The sequence below is a fragment of the Lagopus muta genome, chromosome 1 (assembly GCF_023343835.1).
Source record: "Lagopus muta isolate bLagMut1 chromosome 1, bLagMut1 primary, whole genome shotgun sequence".
Classification (NCBI taxonomy): Eukaryota; Metazoa; Chordata; class Aves; order Galliformes; family Phasianidae; genus Lagopus; species Lagopus muta.
Genome location: NC_064433.1, coordinates 127,385,273 through 127,407,566, shown reverse-complemented (window position 1 = coordinate 127,407,566; position 22,294 = coordinate 127,385,273). Strand labels below are relative to the sequence as shown.

Sequence of the window (22,294 nt, the reverse complement as noted above, 5' to 3'; positions counted from 1 at the left end):
ACAGAAATCCAAGAAAACGGCAGATAGCAATTTCCAATAAGCCACAATAAACACCAAGTCCTACAAAAACAAGCCAGCTCCTTTTAACAACATGGAGAACAAATTCTTCTTCCTGCTCTGGAATTCCTTCTTGTTCTCTGGTTCGCTAAACAGCCTGATCCCCTGAGATGTGTGTGGGAGGAAGTGGGAGTGGATTTACTGTGTTTGCTTTCCATCTCCCTTCCCCCAGTTCTGGATGCAGAAGCCATTGGGATGTCTGCCAGGAGCAGTGAGCGGGACCGCCTCTGAGTTTTCACACAAATTCCAGATAGAGTACAAAGTCTTTATTCTTTAAACAGTGACACAACATAGCCACTGCCTTCTCTGGGCTGCCTATCCAGTTAATTCTGTGCAGATCCATGTAAAGCCTGGCACTGCTCAATTGCAGTGCCTCCAAAATCCTTCAAAGGATTACAAAATCAAACTTGGAGTCCTGTGGTCTTATTTCTTCTACCCTGCTTTCTGACCTCTCAAGCAGGATAAGAGGACTGGCTTTTCCTCCCCTTCTTCTTTCATGTTGTATTTTCTTTCTCATTGCATTTTCAGGTGAGCTAAACCTACCTGCACTGAAGATATTAAATGAGATGTCTTTCCCAGGAACTGAAGGTAAAGTATTCCCCTTCCCCACATCCACTTCTTTCAGAAGTCAGATCTGTTGTGATGCACTTTATCCTTTCAAAGATCTTGAGCAATGAGAGAAACACGTTTCTATTCACTTGTTGACATTCCAGCTCCTCTGGTCCCTTGAGCACTGTGAGTGCCAAAGTTAACATTGTACTCAAGATATATTAGCAGGGGTCAAGTGAAGCAGTTTAAACTAGCAGGTTAATATAATACATTGGAAGGGATAGTTTTGGCTGGAGAAAGATTTTTGTTCATCTCCTCGAACACATGGCTATGTTTGGTTATCCTTGTAAGACATAAGTTGTCACATTTGTCTGCTTTTGCAAAAACCTATTTGAAGATAATACTTGTTTAGTGCAGTGACGTAACAGCTTGTAATATTTCTGGTGCAAAGCTTTCCCTTGAAAAATTGTCTGTCTTGAAAATTACCCCATACTTTGAGAAAGGTGTTTCTTTAAAAGTTCCTGATAATTTAAGTATTAATTTACATCTGTCTTTGGTCCAAACGATAACTAAACTTTTCTCTCAGCTTTTCTAGGCTGCTTCCATTATTCTTACCATGAGATGACTACCGAAGATGTGCCCATGCTGCTGCTGGCTTGTCTTTAAATACAAAAAACAAAAAAACAAAAAAACAAGCTTTGAATTTTCTTCTCATTACAAATCTATTTCTGGAAATGGAAGGGCATTCTGCTTGTATAGCCCTTACATCCTATTATTCACCACTATGTTAGTGCCCCACTGCAAAGGTAACAGCTGTGATTATGTATTGTCTTGGTTCAGCTTAGTTGTGCTCAAGACCTTTTATAAGAAAGAAAAAAAAAAAGCTTTATAGCAATGAAGCAGAAAGGACATTACATTTCCATACATTTTGAGCCCTGCACTATTTCCTCCTTTTCAGTTTATGGAATTTTTTCACTGCACCAAAGCACAGGGAGATATTTTTTCCTCACTACTGCAAATTCTCTGCCAGCAAAAGCTTAATTTTGAGTCACTGGGTGCTTTATACTGGCACTTTCTATTTTTTCTCATGTCTGGGTACTAAAAGGAAGTGCAGGCGTTCATACATCCCCTTATAACCTTGACAAGTTTTCTGTAGTAGTAAAGAAACAACAGACTGAAATGACACAACAGAAATTTGCATCATCTCTAAGTAATGCTAATGAAAAAACACTGAGATAAGAAAAATGAAGCAAATAGACTGGCTGAGCAAGTAAAATGTTTGCAGGGGCAGCTGTAAGGGGAGAAAAAAATATATCTGCAAAATCTGTAAACAATCACTTTCTGTTAACTCACTTCAAAACCCAATTTCTGTACAGAGTTTTAGCAGTATGCTTATAATAAAACCTGACTTCATATACATCCTGTGAGGAACAGTCAATAGCACAGCTTAAAGCATTAAAGTCTCTGCAATTTCACTGCAATCTTCAGTACAGTCATGTGCCTCCATAGAAAGCCTAGCTAGGGTCATACCACTAGGTTTTTGCTTGGTTGGTTCTTGTTTTCTTTTAAACTAGAACTGGCATGATCCCTTCTTAGGAGCTATGGTTTGTAAATATAGGCATATGACTGCCAAATATTTTAAACATTAACTCTTATGAGCTTCAAAAGGACCACATTTTGCTAACTGACTATGAAACAGTGCATGGTATTTATCCAAACATTTTTATTGGCAACTTTTATACAATAAAACTACTGTATGCCAACATAATCTGCATCAGGACCTCCTACTGAAGCGCAAATTGCTTCCCTCTTCTTTGTCACTATTGCAGAGTTATACTGGTCTTCAACATTTCCGACTTCATATTTTTTTGATATCTGTTATTGTCAATCAAGTAAAGTTGCATGAGAACTATCCCTGACAAAATCACAATCACTCAACATCTCAATAATACTTCCACAAAGATGATAGAAAAATGAAGAAACCAATAACGACAAACTACTATGTTGGATAGAGAATGCCCATGAATCATAGACCACAGAAGCACAACTGCAATCATACAGAGATTTATCTAAGTCAGCATGACATACTAGGGTTTCTTTGGAGTTCTCCAAATTGTCCTGCTTGGGCAGGCATAAACTAGACAAAACTTAGGCATATCCCTCTACAGCTGTCTCTTAGATCTAAATCTGTAAAAAACTGTCTCCACTCCAGTCCTTTACCACACTGGACAGGATTTCCTTAAACCTTTGTTTAGTGGTAAAGAATAAAAGAGTAAATCTCAACTCAAAATTACTTTATTTTCATTCACTTGGCTTGCAAGACAAAGGACATGATTATTTTCTGAACGCTTGGTCAGCAAAGGACTCAGTGCCAAAGGACATGATAGCAGTCATCCATCTCACAAACTCTGTGTGTTTTCACCTTCTTTATCACACCAACAAAACGGGAACATCCCACAACAGGGCTGCAGCCATGGCTTCCAGATGATGTTGTACCTGGAGAGCTGCTGTGGGACTGCAGTCAGTGTCCTGCGGTGCTCTTCAATGGCTCTCCCAATCCGCTCTATTACAGTGTCAAAGAGGGGCTCGGTGTCAGCTGACAGAGGCTGGGACTCAGAAGGGTCTCGTGAGAGGTCAAACAGTAGTGGAGGATCATGATGGGTCACACCTTCCCCAAAACATGGGCAAATTCTTTTTCCATAACAAGCCCCAGCCCCAGCTGGATGAAAGACTGGGGTCACATAATGAGCCTTCCAGACAGCTCCACCTGTCAGAAAAGAAATCTTATGGCACAACTACAAGACAGTAGAGGAAAAGATGAATTGTCTTCAAGTACTGGTTGCTTACTAAGGAGATCTCTTGTCACAAACCCTGGCTTTCACATCACCACAGATAACATTCTCTGCACCAAGTACTGACTTTGAAGATAGAAAATAGTGAAGAAGACGTATCAGGCTTCAAGCGTAGTAGGCAGCCAGCTTCTATTTCCATCCCACTTCCTATAATGCATTTCCTTTATTACTTACAAGTATTTTTTAGCTGTAAGACAGCTCCAGCTAGCGAGAATTACTGGTATATAATGCATAACAATTTCAAAAATCTCAGAGATCAATACAGATAAATGTCATCATGCAAGAAATCCGTCATACATCAAGAAAGATATCAAGAGAAGAAATCTTATACCGTAGTTCACGGGAAACGTTTACACTTACTGTCCTTTTGGTGCCATCGCACTGCATGCAAGTAGGATCCACAATAGTGAAAGAGAAACTTATGCTCTGACTTTTGACTTCTTCCTTGGAGTAAAGGCATCAAGTTTCGTCCGTCGATTACCCTAATGTAATGAATATTCAGGAAGGGACAGACCTGACAGAGTTAACTGTATATTGTCACAGCCAGCAGATTGTCAGGCCAACATTTTAAATCCTTTAGACTTTTTTAATTTATTGAGTTAATTCACTATTTTCAAAATACATGGAGAAACTTATTCCAGCTAGTAATACATACACAGTATTTAGGGTTTGGTCTACTGGAATAATATTCTTTATTCAGACAAATTGATACTGATCCCATAATTGTTTATATATAGCAAATTCAAAGGAGTTTGTAGAAATCTTTTGAACAAGTACGGGCTTAACGTTGTTAGGAGGAGTCTGTATGTGTCCATAGCTTTGGTAATTTGATACCAAAATAACTTCAGCCATCAATTCTTTCCTGAGCGATGCTGAATTTTGTTTAGAAATGAACAAGACCTGTGGCCACATGCATACCTGGGGGCATATCCAGGTGTGTATGGAGAAAAGAGGGAGGGTTGCTTTTGAGTTTAAAATCTTAGACTGGGCTTGAGACTACAGTATAAATGGGAGATCTCCTTGGATTATTAAAAAAAAAACAAACCCAAAACACTGAAATTATTTAGTTGATAACTCTCCGTTCAATTTCTCCTACTGAAAATATCTCCATACCTGTCCTGAGGCAATATTCCTCCAGCCAGATGAACAACCGTGGGAAAAATATCCATCAGACTCGTAGGTTCATTGATAACAATGCCTGCAGGTAACACTCCTGGCCACCTGAATATTCCTGGCACACGGATCCCTCCTTCCCAACCTCCCATGCCTTTTCCACCTGCAGTAAAATTAAACAATATACAGTTCAGAGGCAAACTCACAAGGAAGTATTCACAGAGGCAGCAGACACAAGACTGAAGAAACACTCAATACTCTGTTTAAATTTACACAAAACTTAAGAATTACTATCTTACCTTAACAAACAGCTCTAAAAAATATTTCTTCTCTTTGTATCCATGGATTCCCTTCAGAATCATAGAATCATAGAATGGCCTGGGTTGGAAAGGACCTCAAAGATCCTACCTGCTATGTGCAAGGTCAACAGCCACCAGATCAGGCTGCCCAGAGCCACATCCACCCTGGCCTTGAATTTCTCCAGGGATGGGGCATCCACAGCCTCCTTGGGCAACCTGTTCCAGTGCGTCACCACCCTCTGAGTGAAAAACTTCCTCCTAACATCTAACCTAAACATCCCCTGCTTAGTTTAAAACCATTTCCCCTTGTCCTATCACTATCCACTCTCATAAACAGACACACCCCCTCCTGTTTATATGATCCCTTCAAGTGTTGGAAGAAAATACATGTTTTTAACACAGAAATATTTCCAAATGCCTTAAACATCTTTTGTATTTTTCAAATTGAGATTTGGATCTGACTTTCCTAATGCAATATCCCTAAACTCAGAAGCAAAAAATCTGAACTATGAAATCAAATCATATGCACGTTACTTAAAATGACAGCAAAACACCTTTTCCCAGCTTGCTACTAACGTAAACTAACACAATACAGCATCTTGATACCAGAGATGAAATAAGGAAAGAGATGGAGAACAAGCATACTATAAATAAGACTTTCCCTAAGAGCCAGCAACCATTGCTCGGCATCAAAACATTCACCATGTGGGAGCCAAAGTTCCATGTCTTAGACCTCCGCTGTGCCCTGCAGAAAAGCTCAAGAAGGTTTGTAATTGGAAAAAAACTGTTTTAGGAAAGTAAAAACAAGAGAAGTTTGGGCAAGAAGTGGATGGTTCACTGGTGGTAAGAGAGCCTAAACCCTGAGTCCTGTCCAAGCACATGCTCATGGCAGAACACAGGAGGAAGTGATTTAATGATTCAGTGTTGCTGGGGCAGATGGGAGAAAGTGCAATGAATGCATATCTTGTGGCTTTAGAATTCTCCTGCACTGCTCAGGAGGCTGAATCATAATTCACAGCACAAAAAGCAGGCAGTAGTGAGTGACGTCTTTTTGCATCACCAAAGTCATTTGGGTCTTACGCCAATCATTGACTTACATAGAGTTTGGAGGCATACAGGGGGCTAAACTGTTGCTGTAAGTCATAGCACAGTGTGTCCTTACCCTATTTCATATCAAATAGGCAATGATTTCTGGAAATAATGAGAAAAAAAAAAAAAAGTAAATCAGGAACAAACATATTTGGGGTCTAGCAGGGGAAAAAGAGGAGCTTTAAAGGGATCTATAGTATTTTATTCAGTGCTTTTTGCTTGAGAACACCGAATAGTTTACAGGTATCAAACTGTATAGTACTGTTATCAAAGAGATGTGTAATAATGCTTACATTTTACTGAAAGAAAAAGTAAGATTAAAGCACCTATGTTTGTTGCCTGTATTTCAAGCCAGAAAACAACGTAACCCACTCTAGCCTTAACAACTTCACCTAGGTTACATCATTGTGTTTCTGTTTTTAATCAACATGTAAAGCTGTATTTCATTTCTTACCTTTATAAATGCCATTCCAGCCACCCATCTGGGTAGAACCATTCTGAGCTTCCAAGTGTCCTCCATGATCAGAGGCAAAGTATGTAAATGTATGATTTTTCAGACCTTCCTTGTCAAGCAAATCTAAAATTTTGCCTTAAATTTAAGGAGAGAGACATCAGGGTTCCAATTAAGCAGTTAGAAAGATCAATCCACACGTATAACATTTTGATGATATTTTGCAATGTGTTCTGAGAAGGTTTTAACAGCATAGATTGCTGTGGATACTTGGCTTTATTGCTTCTCTTGCTTTAAAACACACAGATATACATATCTGAAACAAATCCCTCATCAAGGATACTTACCCACCATCCAGTCCATTTCTTCTACATTGTCTCCATACAAACCGTGATGGCTTTTCCCAAGAAATTTCACTGTGGTGTAGAGAGGTGTGTGAACATGAAGAAAGGAAACAAAGAGAAGGAATGGTCCATGTCTGTTTCTTAAAAACAAAGAAGCATAATTTTTGCTGTGCATTTGAAATATTTTGAAAGTTTTCATATTCATCAGTGCACAGACACAAACAATCGGTCTATACTGTATCCACATACAATGCAACCCCGTTGATCTTAGTTTATTGTTGCTTTCTTGCATGAAATGTAGACAAGACAGATAGGTTTTTAGTCAGATTCCCATGTGTAAACAGGCATGGCACTCGTGCAGTGCTTTTAAGAATCAGCTGCATGTCTCTGATTCTTTTTTTAATTAAAAGCAATTGGAAATAGTTTTATATTTACCTAGATTGACATGACTTTTCTAAGATGGCCATTAAAGTCTTTCAGTATATATGTTTAAATATACTTTTAAGAAAAGGACAGTTACTCTCCCTGTTTTACAGAAAGACATCTGGCACACAGAAATATTTATCAAGGGCTGTATAGGCCAAAGAGGAACTTGAAGCTAGTAGTAAATTAATGCTGTTAGTCAGCTTCCTTCTCAAGTGTTTGAATGACATGAAAATGGAGCTAAATGTTTTGAGATTTTCACACGGAATAATTTTGTGCATCATTCCCCTTTTATCTCATGTTTTATAAGGATTATGAGAAAAACCACAAATGAGGCTTGCAGAGTGACATGTAAGAATTAGCTGGTCAATAATGGAAGAAATTTATTATTTACAGATTACAGTGTATGAGATGTTTATGTATCATTTGGTGAAATCTTATTTGTTGTCTTTTTCTATGTGGGCAACTAAAATTTAAATTTCTAAATAAAAAACTTGGCTATGACTTTTAAGAAGTTATATTTTTAAAAGCTATATGGCTATAGCTAGAGTGGAAAAAAATACCCTATTCCAAGAGCCCAGAGCCTCCTATCACTTTTAAAGAAAACTACAGACAATCATTTTACCTTTTGATAAATGACATTGCCTCCTTCAGCATGAGGGAAGCAGTCCTCTCTAATCTCATTGGCTGCTCAGTGATATCATGGTTCCTCATTAGGATGCAGTTCCAACGCTGCACAAATCCATAACTGGAGTACCAAGAAATGAAGAAAAGGCAGCCCGCCAACGTGAAACAGGCAATTATCTTCCAGCGGATGGAAACCAAACCAGTCAGTCTTCCAGCAGCAAGAGTAAGAACAGCAAGGGCAATTATCTGACTGTAAAGCCAAAGCTTGTCTTGAAGGGCTACATCCATATCTGGAGGCTTGTTTTCTTGACAGTTGCTTATAAGTGTAAAAGGCATGCCATAAAAGTAGTCAAACCCATGATTTAGGGGATGGTGACAATGATCATTGAAGGATTCACAGTTTACACCTTGATGCCACTTTCCTGAAAGTTTTAAAGCATGAAAAAAATCAGAACATTTAACTGGACAACTTGAACAGATGCTCAAGTAGCATTGCAAGTACTTCCTTGGGAATTTGGTGAATCAAAGCATCAAAGTGCACAAGCAGGCAGGATGAAACCAGTGCTTGATGGGTAAATGTTGTGTCCTAATGTGCGAACCCCAAATGGTCACACAATAAAAAGAGAAATCTGCAAAATGGCCAGGTCAGGTACTGAAGTGATGAAGGTTGAGGATGGGATTTCAATTGCTTTTCAATGAGGATCAGGGGATCATGGTCTCTAAATCACCAGCTGCTTTCTTTAATATACCTCCTTCCTAACTTTCAGTTGCTTTACTTGCAACTTCTTTTAATACGTTATAAATTTACTAGAATATCCAAGAAACTCTTGGCCAGTGTTGACAAACACTCTGATCACCAGACTCAGAAAAATGATTTCCTAGGCATTGTTCTTATTCAATATGAAGAGGAGGGAAAGGTGTAAAACAACCTTTCACTCTATCCCTGCCTAGTCTCCCAAACAGAGCATGCAGACAAAAACTTAGAAAATGTGCTGGATCAAAGAACCCTGAGGTTTGCTGGTCTATATGATTGCCAGGTAATTATAGACTCAGCCAGGAAGACTTTACCTCATTATCTTTCAATTCAATGTAGCCACATTTATTTTCAGAACTTGGAGATGACAATGTTTTTGGCACAGCTGAACTCCTTGGCTTTAAGGGACCTATAAATTTATACTAAACGATCCATTGCAGAAGTATCTTTCACTTGAGCAAGTAATAAAAGCAGGACAGAAGGGAGAAGAAATACTTTGCCAGCCCATTTTAGAGTATTTAGAAAAAGAATGATGAAAATTGAAACTGTAGAGGTCTGATCAATGTCACAGACAGGAAGGCATGTGCTCCAGGACAGTGTTTCTCTAATGTTCTTCTATCTTCCTCAGCTTCATTTGAGGGAACTGCCACAGTACTGTGCCTCTTTGAGGCCTCACAGCATCACCTGTGAGGCACTTGTGCTTCATCACCTGTTTTGTGGGTACAGACTTCATTCCTTTCTTTCCCTATCTTCTTTCATTTCCTTGCCTTTTGCCTCAAATGCCTTTGAAATGCTCAAAGACTGTTTTATTTGGAACAAATAACAAAGTTAACAAAACTCTTTCAGTGGGCAAAACATTCAAAAGCCTTAAGCCAAGTAAAATAAATGCTCACCCATAATAATAATGGGTTAGGTTTTAATCCTTCCTGCTTCACATGCCCTGTGCAAATATCTGTATTGTCTTAAAACTCTTTAGATCACACTATTTTCAGTCTTGTAATTACAAGGTGTTGTTTTCTGCCTTCAATCTTCTGGAAAGGAATCACGTTCATCAACCATTTGGGACAAGTGCAGTGCCTAAATTCATGTAATTAAATCATTTTTCAAACTTATACTAAAACATTTTCACTTACCTATCAGCCCAGTGGTATAGCCTTGTTGCTGTAGAAGTCTGGCAAAAGTTGTTTCATTTTCAGGGAGCCCTCCTGACCCAGCATTCCACTGCAGTGCTCGGTATTGATTGCTGGAAGCCATTCCTGATAGAAATAGTTCAGATCATCCCTGATGGTCTCGTGCTCTGCTTGCAGAGGCTGGGATGCTCCTGTCAGCCCCCAGGTCAGGTGCTTAACCTACAGCCAGCAGAGTTCCTCACTAAATGTAAATTTAGGCATATCTCAAAGGTAGGTGCATCCCATTAGCAATAGCACATCTAAATTCAAGTGTTATTTTTCAAAACAAATGCTGCCTAGTGCTAGATTTACCATCAAGCTGAAAATTAATTGGTGGGGACAGTATATAGTAGATTCTCTTTTCCGCTTTTCTGAGTATATGTTATCATTTGGCCTCTCTGCTCCTCATCTGAAATGAGAGATAATTGCATTTCCCTATCTCAGGGGGATGTTGTGTAATGTTAGGTGAGATATAGCTCTCTCAACACATTGATTTTCCACTTAGCTCTCCTAATGTAAGCACCTCATTCTCCTATGTAACTCCTACTGGAAGATATCTATTAAGTCTTCCAAAATGTGTCTCAAGTAGGTGGTTAATGGATCCAGTATCCCATTGTCACTTCAGTTTTGTGACTTTCTGCGCTATCTTGGCTATGAACTTCCACACTTTCCTCTTGGGAGCCTCGTTTCAACCTTATCTCTAACCATCACCATCAAAATGAATTCCAACAGCTCAGCCCAGGCTGTGGTGTACTAGAGAAATGACAAACGATACTGTTGGCATTTCCCTATAGCCATCTATTTTCATCATAAAGATTTTCTGAATCCTATAAAGTAAGCTGATGTCAGCTGGTGAGGCAGTGGTTTCTGACTGTAAATTACTTACAGAAAGTTACAGACACTGGCTATGCACTTTCTAACTCAGGGTGAGGAATTAGCTGAATTCTCCTCCATTCCTTCTTATTAGCTATTATTGTCCCTCAGCTCCGTACATTAGAAATCTGTCGTTCAAAATGGGCCCAACCTGATCTGATGGGGTATCTGCCAGTGAGAAAAGCTGCTCTGCTTGGAGTGCAGAGCGGAGCTGCAGCAATGTGCTGAGTAAGCTTCACTCCTTCTCTTGCCAGGCGGTCAATGTTTGGGGTCCTAAAATAAAATTTCAATTTTTAAAAGAAGTATCCTGAACTTTATTTTTACAATTTTTGTAATTTTAGTTTAAAAACAAAACTAAAATGGAAAGACATTTATATAAGGAGGGTAATTTTTTTAAGGCCAAAACTCCTGCTGTTCATTTTTTTTTTTCAACCCAGTTAGATCCTTAATTTCAGAGTTTATTCAGTCAGTCTCCCAGAGCACATAGAGCTACTGGAACCAAGACTTTCTGCATCCTGCTTTTAAACACAGTGCTTATTTCATAATAGGGTGATGTAACATTACATAGAACTTATATTTTAAGATTTTGCATATAACTTTAAATAGTTAAATTTTATGAGCCTAGCTCTCCCACAGAAATGGACTACAGCAACAGGAAGAGTTGAAACAGATACTGGAAAAGCACAGGGAAGCTTAAGTATGTATGAAATGGAATTAAGAATTTCATGAATGAGAATGAGAGAAAATTTTATTACTAAAATATGTAATTGGAGAGTTAGCACATGGGGGGGGAGGAAATAGTAGAAAAAAATAAAAAACAAAATGAAAACATGATGTTTTTTCCCTTTCACTGTGCATTGTTTATTTAGGCTCTATTCCCATGTGCATAGAAACAACAGGTACTTTAATGTACCAATTACTGAACTACCAGTGCCTTGAATTAAGAACTGCTCTTATTTTCTTGTTAGGTTTAATTACTCAGGATAGATATTCTGTAGTGTAAAATATATTTTTCTGAGACTTTTTTTTACCTTATGGTATTGTTCCCATAACATCCTACATCTCCAATGCCGAGATCATCAGCCAGAAACAAAAGTATGTTGGGTTTAGAGCCCACAGCTGTACTAAAGCCAAATGTATTCCAGAATAAACATGAAATCAGCGCCATTAGGAAGTGCCTCCTGAAACACAACAAAGTGACTGTTTAAATCTGGGACTCTGAGAGTGGTTGTGAGCCCTCGGGCACCAGATGGGTAGTATTAGAAACAAATCAGTGGGAAAACTCAGTTTCCCGGTCTCACTTTCAGCGGAAAGCAGAAGGCCAGAGTTTTAATGATTTCATTTCTTGCATTTCTACCAGCCACATCACTGTCATCAGACAGGTTGCAGTAGCCTTTCTGCTGACATTCCAACATGCTAACACCCACATACTGCTCAATTGCATTTAGTATCTGGCAAAAGGAGAATTTACACTTTTACACATATGCACCAGACTTCTTCAATAAATACACTTAGTGCATTTGAAGCTAAGCATTCCTCCAAGTAAGACCTGGTCCTAGAGTGATTTTTAACTTGCACCATTTTAGTGCAGCAATTACTGAAATATGGACTAATTTTGATGGACAGAGGGCAGCTCAGTCTCTTGCACAGGCTGAGAATTCTGCAAACCATGCCAGGACTTGCAGTTGTACTGTAAGATCTTATATAGAGAAACATATTTTTGAATGAACAAGCAACCGCCACCTCTAACAGGCAAACACAACATACAGGATTTTCTGTAAATAGAAGAGAACTCCCAGTTGTAAATTAGTAACTACAGTTACTATGGGAATTTAATCACCCAAGAGCAAAGTTCTAGCTTTTTGTTTTATTTTTTTTGTGCATTGTACTTCTCAGTTAAAACAGTGATTTACAGAGTTGTGATAAGGTCTTGCTTGTAGGAACAGCACAGGTATTTGTGATCTCTATACTTGCATTAATCATTTTAAGTAAAGGAGAATTTCCTATTTGCCAGTGTAGCATCTTGCAAAAGTTACAGAACTGGCATGATGAATCCTTCAGAGTGGTAATGCATTCAGTTAGAGAATCAGGGGAAAGACATCTAAAGAATGCTGGAAACAAGCAGCCCCCAAATGCAGTCACTTGGCCATTCTTTCCCTGCTGAGGACAAGAGTACTTCTTCCCATGAATGAAATGAAATGAAAACGAAATAAATGATGAAATCTGTTTTACTTATGTCTGCAGCCCCATCCTAGCATCTTGTTTTTCTGGGTATTTGTTTTCATGGGTATTTGCTGACCCCATGGTGGGACCCAGCACTGTGGATTTAGATAAGGTCAAGAATAAATTCCATCTCAGGTAACCTACTGCTTATAGTTTCATGTCCATATTCTAATGTAATGTAGTATTACAGTACATTATAAAAACAAACAGCAACAACAACAACCTAAAATGATGCTTAGGGCTAAAAGCATCATCTTTCAACAATATTTGGAGGAAAAGTGAAAGAATGTTTCACTACAAAACACTGATAAAGCTTTAAAGCAATAAGGGTGAAAGAATACAAAACATGTACGTACATATACATAAACTTTTTCTACCTATAAAACTGCACATTAGATTCTAGAAATGATGACATAGCCAGAGGATCCAATTTGGGACAGATATGTTGTTTAAAAACATGAGTACATCAAATAAGTCAAGATGGTTCTAAAATCATTTGGCAGCTAGTATTAATAGGTGATTTTACATCATCTGTCTAATGAATCAGAAAAGTGTGAAACATTGCAAAAATACAGTCTACCAAGTACATACTTTTTATTTACAAGTTGTAATACAGAGTTACACCCTAGATGAGCACCCATACCTTTAGTGACAAGCAATGATCTTCCAAGCACAGGTTAGAAACCACTGGCACAGGTACTCAGATACTGAAAAGTCTACTGAGCTTTTAATGTTTTGCTCCTGTCCTTGCCTTAGAACTATTCCATAAGGTGATACTCCAATGTTTGGTGGACAGCTCAAGAAGTACGGCACCATGATATTATAGCATACAGGTCCTCCAACAAAGTTTTACAAGGAAATTATATCTATATGGGAGCCTGGCACCTCAGAATACTGGCATAAGGGGCTGCACAAAGGGAGAGACCATTTTATAACAGTGTAGAATTCACATTCAAGAAGGAACAACAAAAAAAAGTGAGGAAGAACAACAACAATATGATTTCTCATGAAGTTACATTTCCTACATGAGGGTAAGGAAGGGAAAAAATACAGAGCAAACAGAGCATTGGGAAAAATGATTCACTTGAACCCTGGACTGATTGGAAGAAAGGGTGGGCCAAGTCAAACAACGTATGCTTAATTCTGCCAAGTACAAATGAATACATGAAGGGAAGAGCCAGAAATTTGTTCACCTGAATAGAATGGCAGCAATGGCTGTGCAAGGTAGGACTGCAATCATCTCCTGGTAGGCAGTGATCCTGAAAATAATAAATTGAGTATAGTCACTAGCATGATGTTATAGTAGAAATATAACTCAGCCAATTATTTTATCTCTGTACAAGAGAGAGACCAGTGAGGTGATTTTACATCAAAGACAGGAATGGATAGGAATTGTACTGTTTTTCTGACCAAAAGGTGACAATTTTCAACATGAAGTTTAAAAACTGGACAGAGGGCAGAAAAAAAAGCCAACACCATAATTCAAGAGTCAGAAAAGATATTTTATACTGAAAGAGCACTAGAGCTTACTCAAGACAAAGACAGCAGGAGATTAATTAGTGCATAAACCCTTGCAGAGAAAATAAAGGTTCTAGCTGATGAGTTTTGCTGAGACTGAGACAGAATTTGGAAGCTGGAGCATGCAAATACATATGCATGATGTCTGTAGTCAAGGTGATTTATGCTATAATGCTTCCAAGCAAAGAGCAATATGATTGACAGTGAATGCCTAAAATGGAAGAAAATGAAGTATTGTAAAGAAACCAGTTATGGGGCTCCACAGAAAGACAGTCAGATGAAATTTAAAATTTTATCAGAACAACAAACACATCTGTGTGCCTGTGAACCAGCAATCAGTTGTTGGCATTACGGATAAAGTTCACTGCATTTTCCCAAGCAGCTACAAAACACCTTTTTAAAAGCTACCTGACAGAGCTCCAGTAAAGCCAGTTTGAACACTCTCACTTAAAGTGTTCAAATAACCTGAGGATAACGGCTCCATACTTCAGGAAGCTTCTTTTCATCAAATCTTCCCTGTCTTTATTTCAAGACTGCTCTTAGTTTTCATCCCAATACACCTCCTCAGTACAGAAATTCTTCTGATCCATATAATACCAAAATAATCTTAAAATACTAATTTTATAGACTGCCTCATCTTTGCATGGACAAAGGGAAATCTGATGATATTAAATTATTTTCAGTAGAAGTCTTCCAGGCAAAGAATGACTAGAAGTCACAGTGCAGTCCCCAAAGTTTAATTGAACCAATAAATTATGAGGCTATTTGCTAATTGGCTTGAAAATAGTCATTGATGTTACCACTTAATTTCAGCTGAAAAGTTCTGAAATGTCATTATTTACTAAAAACTTAATTAAAAAATGCCATTATTTACTAAAAACATTTACAATCAGAAGTATATTCCCATCAGTTTTTCAGCCTAGTACCTCCCACACAGGAGGTCATAGGACACTACAGAAATTCAGTCTAAACACTTCTGCTAAACGAAGCCAAATCCTACCGAGCCATAAGCAGTAGCAATAGGCCAGCCCAACTCTGTGTGGACGTATTTCACTCCATTAAACATTTTTAATTGTCTGTAAGCATTATCCAGAACTCGCCCTCTTCTGAAAGAGCACATTTCATGTGCATATTACACATGACTGCCATAACACTTCTTTTCTCCAAATTTATCAACCATTAACAGTAGTTTAATTGACTTAGAATGCAATTCATTCAACTTGAAATCTTGGTTTATCAAGTGGTTGGATTAGGTGAACCTGATGGATTTAATGGATTTGTAACAATTCCAATTCCAAACAGGCTTATATACCTTTTTCTAGGCACCTTGTCACACTCCACTTTTCTTTAGCTTTGACTACAGCAAGCTGAAAGCCCAGAACTGTGAGAAAATCAGTCCTTCCTCCCTCACTGCATCTTGGCTCCAGGCAGTTCCTCCAGCCTCTGAATATTTCACATGTTGAATATATTCCTAGATTGAAGTCTATCCTTCATAAAATACAATAGAGAAGAAAAAGGACAAACTGCCACATCAAAAATATCTGCCCATGACCACAAACACTCACTGATCAAAGTAAATTATATCTCATATACCTTCGCCATCTCCAGACTGGAGGGGCCGCTACCACACACCCTTGCAGCTCAAGAGAGCTGAAAGAAACACCTCCTCCTTAAAGATGTTAGAGGGATTCTACTGCTTAACCATCAGGTGAGAATAACTGCTTGCTTTCTGCCTTCTGTAATGACATACTACACAACAGGTTAATCACACTCAGAGGTATATCAGAATGTAGAATGTGAACTGCATCATGCATTGTGGCTCTATAAGAGACACATGCCACATGCAATGTGCTGTTCTGCTTTGCCTCACTTCTTTGCACAGCTTCCAGGCAGCTGGATGCTCAGGAGAGCAGCAGGCAATGGCCTAGGAGCAGACAGAGCAGGGAAACAACTGTACCAGTACTCAATTCTACACTTTTGCTTCACCCCACTTTCATGTCACAGCTCTGTGCCAGTCTGCCCCTCTGCTGACATCTCTTGTTTGGCAACAGCTTAGAATCATACAATTGGTCAAGTTGGAAAAGGCCTTAAAGATCATCAAGTCCAATCACAACCTAACCAAACTACACTAACTCTAACAACCTTCTGCTAAATCATGTCCCTGAGCACCACATTTTCAAGTACATTCAAGGTTTTCAAGTACATCCAGGGATGGTGACCCAACCACCTCCCTGGGGAGCCTATTCCAGTGCTTAACAACCCTTTCTATAAAGGATTGTTTCCTGATATCCAACCTAAACCTCCCCTGGCACAACTCGAGGCCAACATGTAATGGGATGTTGGTGGGCAAGTTCAGCCATAGCAGCCATGATGTCAAGGGCCAACATCATAAAAGAGGGGGAATCACCTATGCTTTACGGTTGACAGTGCTTCAGAGTACCTCCTGGCTTTGGGCTGCCCCCTGTAGCACACACACACTGTATTTGCAGCTGAGAGAACATCAACACAGGAAGGCAGAGGACTGGAGGCAGGAAGGGAGCATGCAAACAAACTATAGGGAGCAGCAAAAGGAGTCCCACAGCTGGAGCAGCGTGCATCACACAGAAGCAATCAGGAGGCAAACTGCACTTGTTTTGACACTGCAAAACCACGACACCTCTTGAAAGAGCAATAAAGAAAGCAGATAGCCTGCCCCTCAGCCCCAAATCCTCAAAAGCCTAGGAGGCACGAAGGAGGGAAGGAAAACAATTGTTGCTGACCGCTGCACGCTTCTCCAGCCCCACCCACGCTCTTTTTGCCCGTCCAAGCAGTAGCGGATACCGAGTGAAGTCCTTTTGTCCTGTGAGGCCTGGCTGTCCGAGATGTACTGGCCTGCTGGGAAGAGAGTGTTGGAGCCTGCCAGGGAAGGGGGGAAAAGTCCATCCCGAGGATAAAACGGAAAACGGAGGCTTTTTTTTTTTTTTTTTTTTTTTTTTAAATATCAGCTCAGCTTTTACTCACTTTGTGCTCACTGCACTGTAATGAATTAGTGCAATCTTTTCTCAATTTTTCAAAACGTTGTATACAGATTGAATATAGATTTTTAAAAATACTTGCTATTTTGACAAGTTAGTTTTTGAGAATATTATCGTAGATTTTTTTTTGTTGAATTAACCAGTGTTAGCTAATGTACATTACATGTCTGTTTGTTTTTCACCCACAGAAGTGGAGACTGCATTAGTATGCATTTTTGTGCTTTGCTTTTATCTGCAGTGTAAGTCACTGTGTCTTTATAGGCTGTTTTGGCATTTTTGTGACTTTAAATCCCAAGCTAAAGGCATTACAGTAAGGGTGCTTTATTGCTAGTCTTTCAAAACAACCAATTTGGCAGGCTGAGTCACAGCAAAGCCTGCAATACCAAGAAAGAGCATTTTGTGATGGGAGTTGAGTGCCCCAGAAGAGCTACTGTTTATGGAAACCTTAGGGTTCCCTTAGCTTTTGGAATGAAGACTTATCACCAGTGGAGTCAGTCTCACTTTTGAAATCTAGGCTTAAAACAATTTCCTTCATTCAAACAGAGAAACAAAGTGCCCCAGAAAAACAACAGTATATTTGCAGAGAAAGAAACTTCAACTTTCAGTATATGATGCTGCTTCCCTTGAGACTTGAAATGAAGTCCTTTCCATCATCACTGGTTGTGCTGAAATTTCATGAGCTCTCATCATAACCCTGTTCATGTGTTTTACAAATCAGGACTGAGCAATAGGTGGCAAAGAACAAGACAACAAACCCCGCAAGACAGGTGATTGTTTTCCAGATGATTGATATCCAGCCCGTGAGTTGTCCTGAGGCAGTAGTGAATATAGTGAAGCCAATCATCTGATTATAAAGCCAGAGCTTCACTCTGAAAGCTTTCATCAATCACAGAGGTTATCTGACAGCTTTTCACTAAGCTGAAAAGCATTCCATAAAATAACCAAACCCATCATTTGAAAGGTGATGACTGCGGTCACTGTGGATTTCACAGTAAATAAACACCTTAATGGTGGCTTTCTGAAAGAATGCATATTTTTAAATGTTAAGAAACAAAATATAAACTCGAGCTTTTCCACCTAGAGTCTGTTAGCCCTTAGCATTTGTTTATTTTTCCTCGATAAAATTCTACTGAAATTGAAGGCCACTCTGTAGCATAGGTCACCCACTAGAAAGAGGTATAAACCACAGTCTTGTACTTGAAGAGCCCATGTTACCAATACAATACAGAATAGCTCATGCATGCCTTTTTTGAATTACAAGAGCTTTGAGAAATAGAAAAGACACCCTGTAATAAGCAAAGGCTGACATACCATTAACGATCTTAATCTTACTGTCTAGAAAGAGATTAGTGATTTCATAGAATTAAGTATCATAAGTAACTAGTTTATAAATAGTTTATCTTAGCAGTGATAAATAAGAAATAAATACCTAATGGATGTGTTGGCTATCTTTCAAATATTTCCTGAGCTTGTAAGAAAGTAAACTCTGTAGCTACGTCAGATGTTTGAGGTTTCTAAGTATTCCAGTCTTCTGCTGAGAGCAGTAGAAGAGAAAAAAAATAATCCTGTGAACACTGAAGAATACAGATAAGAGAAAAACTCTGAAGCAGTGACAGAATTATTTGTTCTTTATGATAGTAGCAGTTTTCTTAGGGATTACTTTTTTTTTTTGTTAGTGCATATAAAAATGCATAATCGATTACAAACTCTTCTGTTGTGACACCGAATGGGAATTATGAGGCAATGCTGTGACCTTTCCAGCGTTGCAGTACAGGCAGATGTTGTGTGATTTTTTTTCTTATAATCTTATTTTTGATGTTTCCAGATACTATCCTTTATTTCTGATATTTTGCTTTGCTCTCAAAATGCCATTTGACAGAAGCTTGAGATTGTGCTCAAGTCCAGACATCACAGATGTCAATCCATGGGGTCAGGCAGATTCTGAAAAAGTTTCATTGTTTTCTCCATGTAAAAGTACATTCTTGAAATACTGAAAATTGCATGTGATCTTCAATTGTATGTGCTGAATTCAAGCTGTAGCACTTGAGAAGTGTGTCCTCACGTCTTTTTCTTTAAGCTTGAAAGATAGCTTTTTTCAATGTAACACATGAACGCTGTACAAAAAGGTTTGATTGAACAGAGATCATTAGACCCCCAGTAACTTAAACTGCACATGCAAATGTTGCTTGTTACTACTGTGCTGAAAGTCTTTCGAGCATCGACATTCAGATTTTAGAGTGTTTGTAGGATGTTCTTCAAATCCAGTCCTTAATACTATTTATATAATCTCAAGCTATGACCAGCACAAATCCAACTAAGTGAATACAGCTGTGGCTAAATAATAAAAATTGATTTTCACAAATTGTTTGAAATAGTTGCGTGTCAATTTGGAGAGAAAGAAATGTGGACAAACTGACTACTATTTTACAATCTGTCTGTTTCCAATCCTACTGTTGTATGATATGGTGTTCTACAACTAGTGAGGTGTTTCTCTTCCTGAAGGAGTGAATCTATAAATGGTGCTATTTGATACAGTTTTGTAGATTTAATTTGTGTTGTCTGAACCGAAGATAGCTTTCCACAACTCAACTTATGCATGTGTGTTTCTACAAAAATATAGTTGAGTTATAAATGAGTCAATTTATTAGTACAATACTTTTGAGAGTATATGCATATATTTAAATCTTGGGTAAGTAATTATGGCTAGTTCTGATACACATCTTTTGGAAGGAGTTTTAGGAAGGATGATCTATTCTCAATGACTTTCTCTCTGATAGAATTCTTTTTGATTCATTGCTGCTGCTCAGACAAAATTCATTCAATCTCATCACTACTGAGTATCTCTGTACCTCTCATAAGTATAAAACAATCTTGTTCCTTTAGAATTATGGCAGAAGTACATTCAAGGACAGTGAGATATTAGCAAATAAGGTATTTCAGAGAGCATGCAACAGGACTGCTCTCAAAAAACACTGGCCAGCTGCCTGGCTCCCACTGGCACCCTCAGCATGAGAATGGAGGAAGGACTCCATTTCACTCCTCCAAAAACTTTTAGATCAAAATCATTCTAGTGCCAGGCTTCATAGAGCTTCTAATAGAGACATATATAGTTAGTTGTTTTTCAGAGCTTTCTAAAGATGCCTGTTTGACAGAATAGATTTTCTTGAAAGAAGGAATTTCAGAAAATGATAGAGTTGTCAAACTGATGGCTATTTCACGGGGTGAGCAAAATTAGATACACATCTAACAAAAATCCACTACAATCCATCCATTCTGCCCAGAATTCTGCCGGAGGGAATGAATGCAAGTCTGCTTGGATTTACTCTCTTACCTCAAGGGATAACTGATTAAATATTTCAGAATAGGAATAATCTATTACAGAAAAATGATTTCCACATCTATTCACATTTCATTTTTTTTCATTTTTCTTCCCTGTTTTTTTTTTTGTTTTTTTTTTTTTTAAAGGGTGCATTTTGGCAGAGGCTGCCACTGACTTCAGCATGTAGGCTTCGCTTGTGTTAGCATGACAGCAGTTTATCCTCTCTCCCTTCATGATTCACCACTGAGCGTTCTGCAGAAGGAGAGCAGGAGCCCATCATAAGGGATGCTGAGAGATTCCTAGAGGCAGAACATGAGCAAGAGATTCAGTGACTTCGCTGTGATTTCTCAAAAAACTAATCAGATGGAGGGCCTAGCCCAATTCACAAACAATTTCAGAGCGAAATAAATGAGGAAGCAACACAGACCAGGTTGAGGTATACAGTATATCTCTAGGTGCAGATTTGTCTCAGTGGTGGAAAAGTTTCCGTCTTGATAGCTGTGAGGCTCCCAGAGAAATGCATCTGTCAAGGCCTAAACATGCAATAGTTTGTAGGGATTTCACTGACCTGATGTTATTTGGTTGAAGAAAGCATGAGCTGTTTATCCAAGCCATCCTAAATACACTAAAGCTATGAGTTATGCAGTCTAAAGGGCTACAGTAACCATCACAATACAGCACAAAATCTTGCTTAGAGGCATTCTTTATCCTTGGAGGCTATTTAGTCAACCTTTTACTGATTCAAATGTGTTTTGCCTAGAATATAAATCATGTTATTTTTTTCCCTTTCATGTCACTATTTCACTCTGGCAACAGTTTTGTTGACGCACTTTGCGCAGCTTCAAAGGATCTTTGTTCCTAGGCCCAGTATCCCAGGGCTGCTAACCACAAGCCTAGTGTCAGTAAATGAAACCCTGAGTGATGTAGAAACTGGAGTAGCAGTATTCACTAGAGCAGTTTCTATCTAATAATAATGTACTGGTTTATAAAAGATATACAATGCCCGCCTTTGCCTTGTTGTATCATGATGTATGGTTTGACTAAGGAAGGCCAAATGCTGTGAACATGAGGACCCAAACCTCAAGGTTCCTGAGCATAGCAAAAATGACTTATTCTACATACAGAAAGAGTTTATAAAACTTACCTTGTGAAGAAGTGAAGCAAACATATTTTTTTTCTCTTTCAAATTGGCTCCAACGATTACTACCTGGTTTATTTTCTACTGCAGGGTTGTTGTACTACAAACTGAGAGGCCTTCCACTGATTGCTTGTTTTAAACCACGTGTAAATAATCTCCATGTGCTCTTAATGATTCAAACCTGTGATTAACTGCTACTTGGCCAAGAAAAGAAGTTAACTGATGACTGAAAATAGAGGTAAAAATTACACATTCTAGGATATTAATCTGCAAGTACAGAAAAATATCTATATATATCATTTCCGTTTACCATCTCCATGTGTTCAGGCCAGCATCTTAGTTCAAATGTTACTCGTATTCATAGTTACTTTTCTATTTGAATAACAAAATATATCACCTGCAGCACTGTTGCCTCTGTTCTTCCTCATGATTTTTCCTGTCTCAAGAGGAGATTGCCCCTGAAGGAGGATGCAGTCATTTGC

At 38.6% G+C, this 22,294-nt stretch overlaps 2 protein-coding genes across 10 annotated transcripts in view; both read right to left on the bottom strand.

Moving 5' to 3' along the window:
* The window catches only part of LOC125688425 (arylsulfatase H-like), a 29,417-nt gene extending 28,609 nt beyond the window's left edge, over nt 1-808 (bottom strand). For 4 of the 6 annotated variants that reach the window (XR_007374717.1, XR_007374716.1, XM_048934517.1 and 1 more), the window contains exon 1: nt 601-808. The gene's annotated coding sequence lies outside the window, so the exon portion shown is untranslated. Of the gene's footprint in view, nt 1-2; nt 198-600 lie in introns of those variants that run through there. The other 2 variants (XM_048934518.1, XM_048934516.1) reach the window with 1 other exon arrangement.
* Nucleotides 809-2,885: 2,077 nt separating this feature from the next.
* LOC125688426 (arylsulfatase D-like) lies at nt 2,886-21,935 on the bottom strand. Of its 4 annotated transcripts, none has more exons than XM_048934522.1 (11): nt 21,819-21,935; nt 14,017-14,082; nt 11,632-11,781; nt 10,752-10,873; nt 9,692-9,814; nt 7,803-8,226; nt 6,758-6,894; nt 6,414-6,548; nt 4,572-4,734; nt 3,819-3,940; nt 2,886-3,373 (listed from the first exon to the last, which is right to left on the bottom strand). In XM_048934522.1, exons 2-11 carry the CDS (start codon nt 14,061-14,063, stop codon nt 3,006-3,008), a joined length of 1,791 nt encoding a protein of 596 aa, XP_048790479.1. In that variant the 5' UTR covers nt 14,064-14,082; nt 21,819-21,935; the 3' UTR covers nt 2,886-3,005. The 4 variants fall into 4 exon arrangements, with proteins under 4 accessions (XP_048790479.1, XP_048790476.1, XP_048790477.1 ...); XM_048934519.1 differs by lacking the exon at nt 21,819-21,935 and adding an exon at nt 17,162-17,242; XM_048934520.1 differs by lacking the exon at nt 21,819-21,935 and adding an exon at nt 17,101-17,229.
* Nucleotides 21,936-22,294: the final 359 nt, after the last annotated feature.

Excerpts from the sequence above, each read along its gene's own strand:
- LOC125688426 (XM_048934522.1), bottom strand. The coding sequence starts at position 14,063 with ATGATTGCAGTCCTACCTTGCACAGCCATTGCTGCCATTCTATTCAG. Across the intron at positions 6,895-7,802 it reads GCAATGTCATTTATCAAAAG|AAACAGACATGGACCATTCC; the intron begins GTAAAATGATTG and ends TTTGTTTTTAAG. Across the intron at positions 4,735-6,413 it reads CTGGAATGGCATTTATAAAG|GTGGAAAAGGCATGGGAGGT; the intron begins GTAAGAAATGAA and ends ATTTTACTGCAG.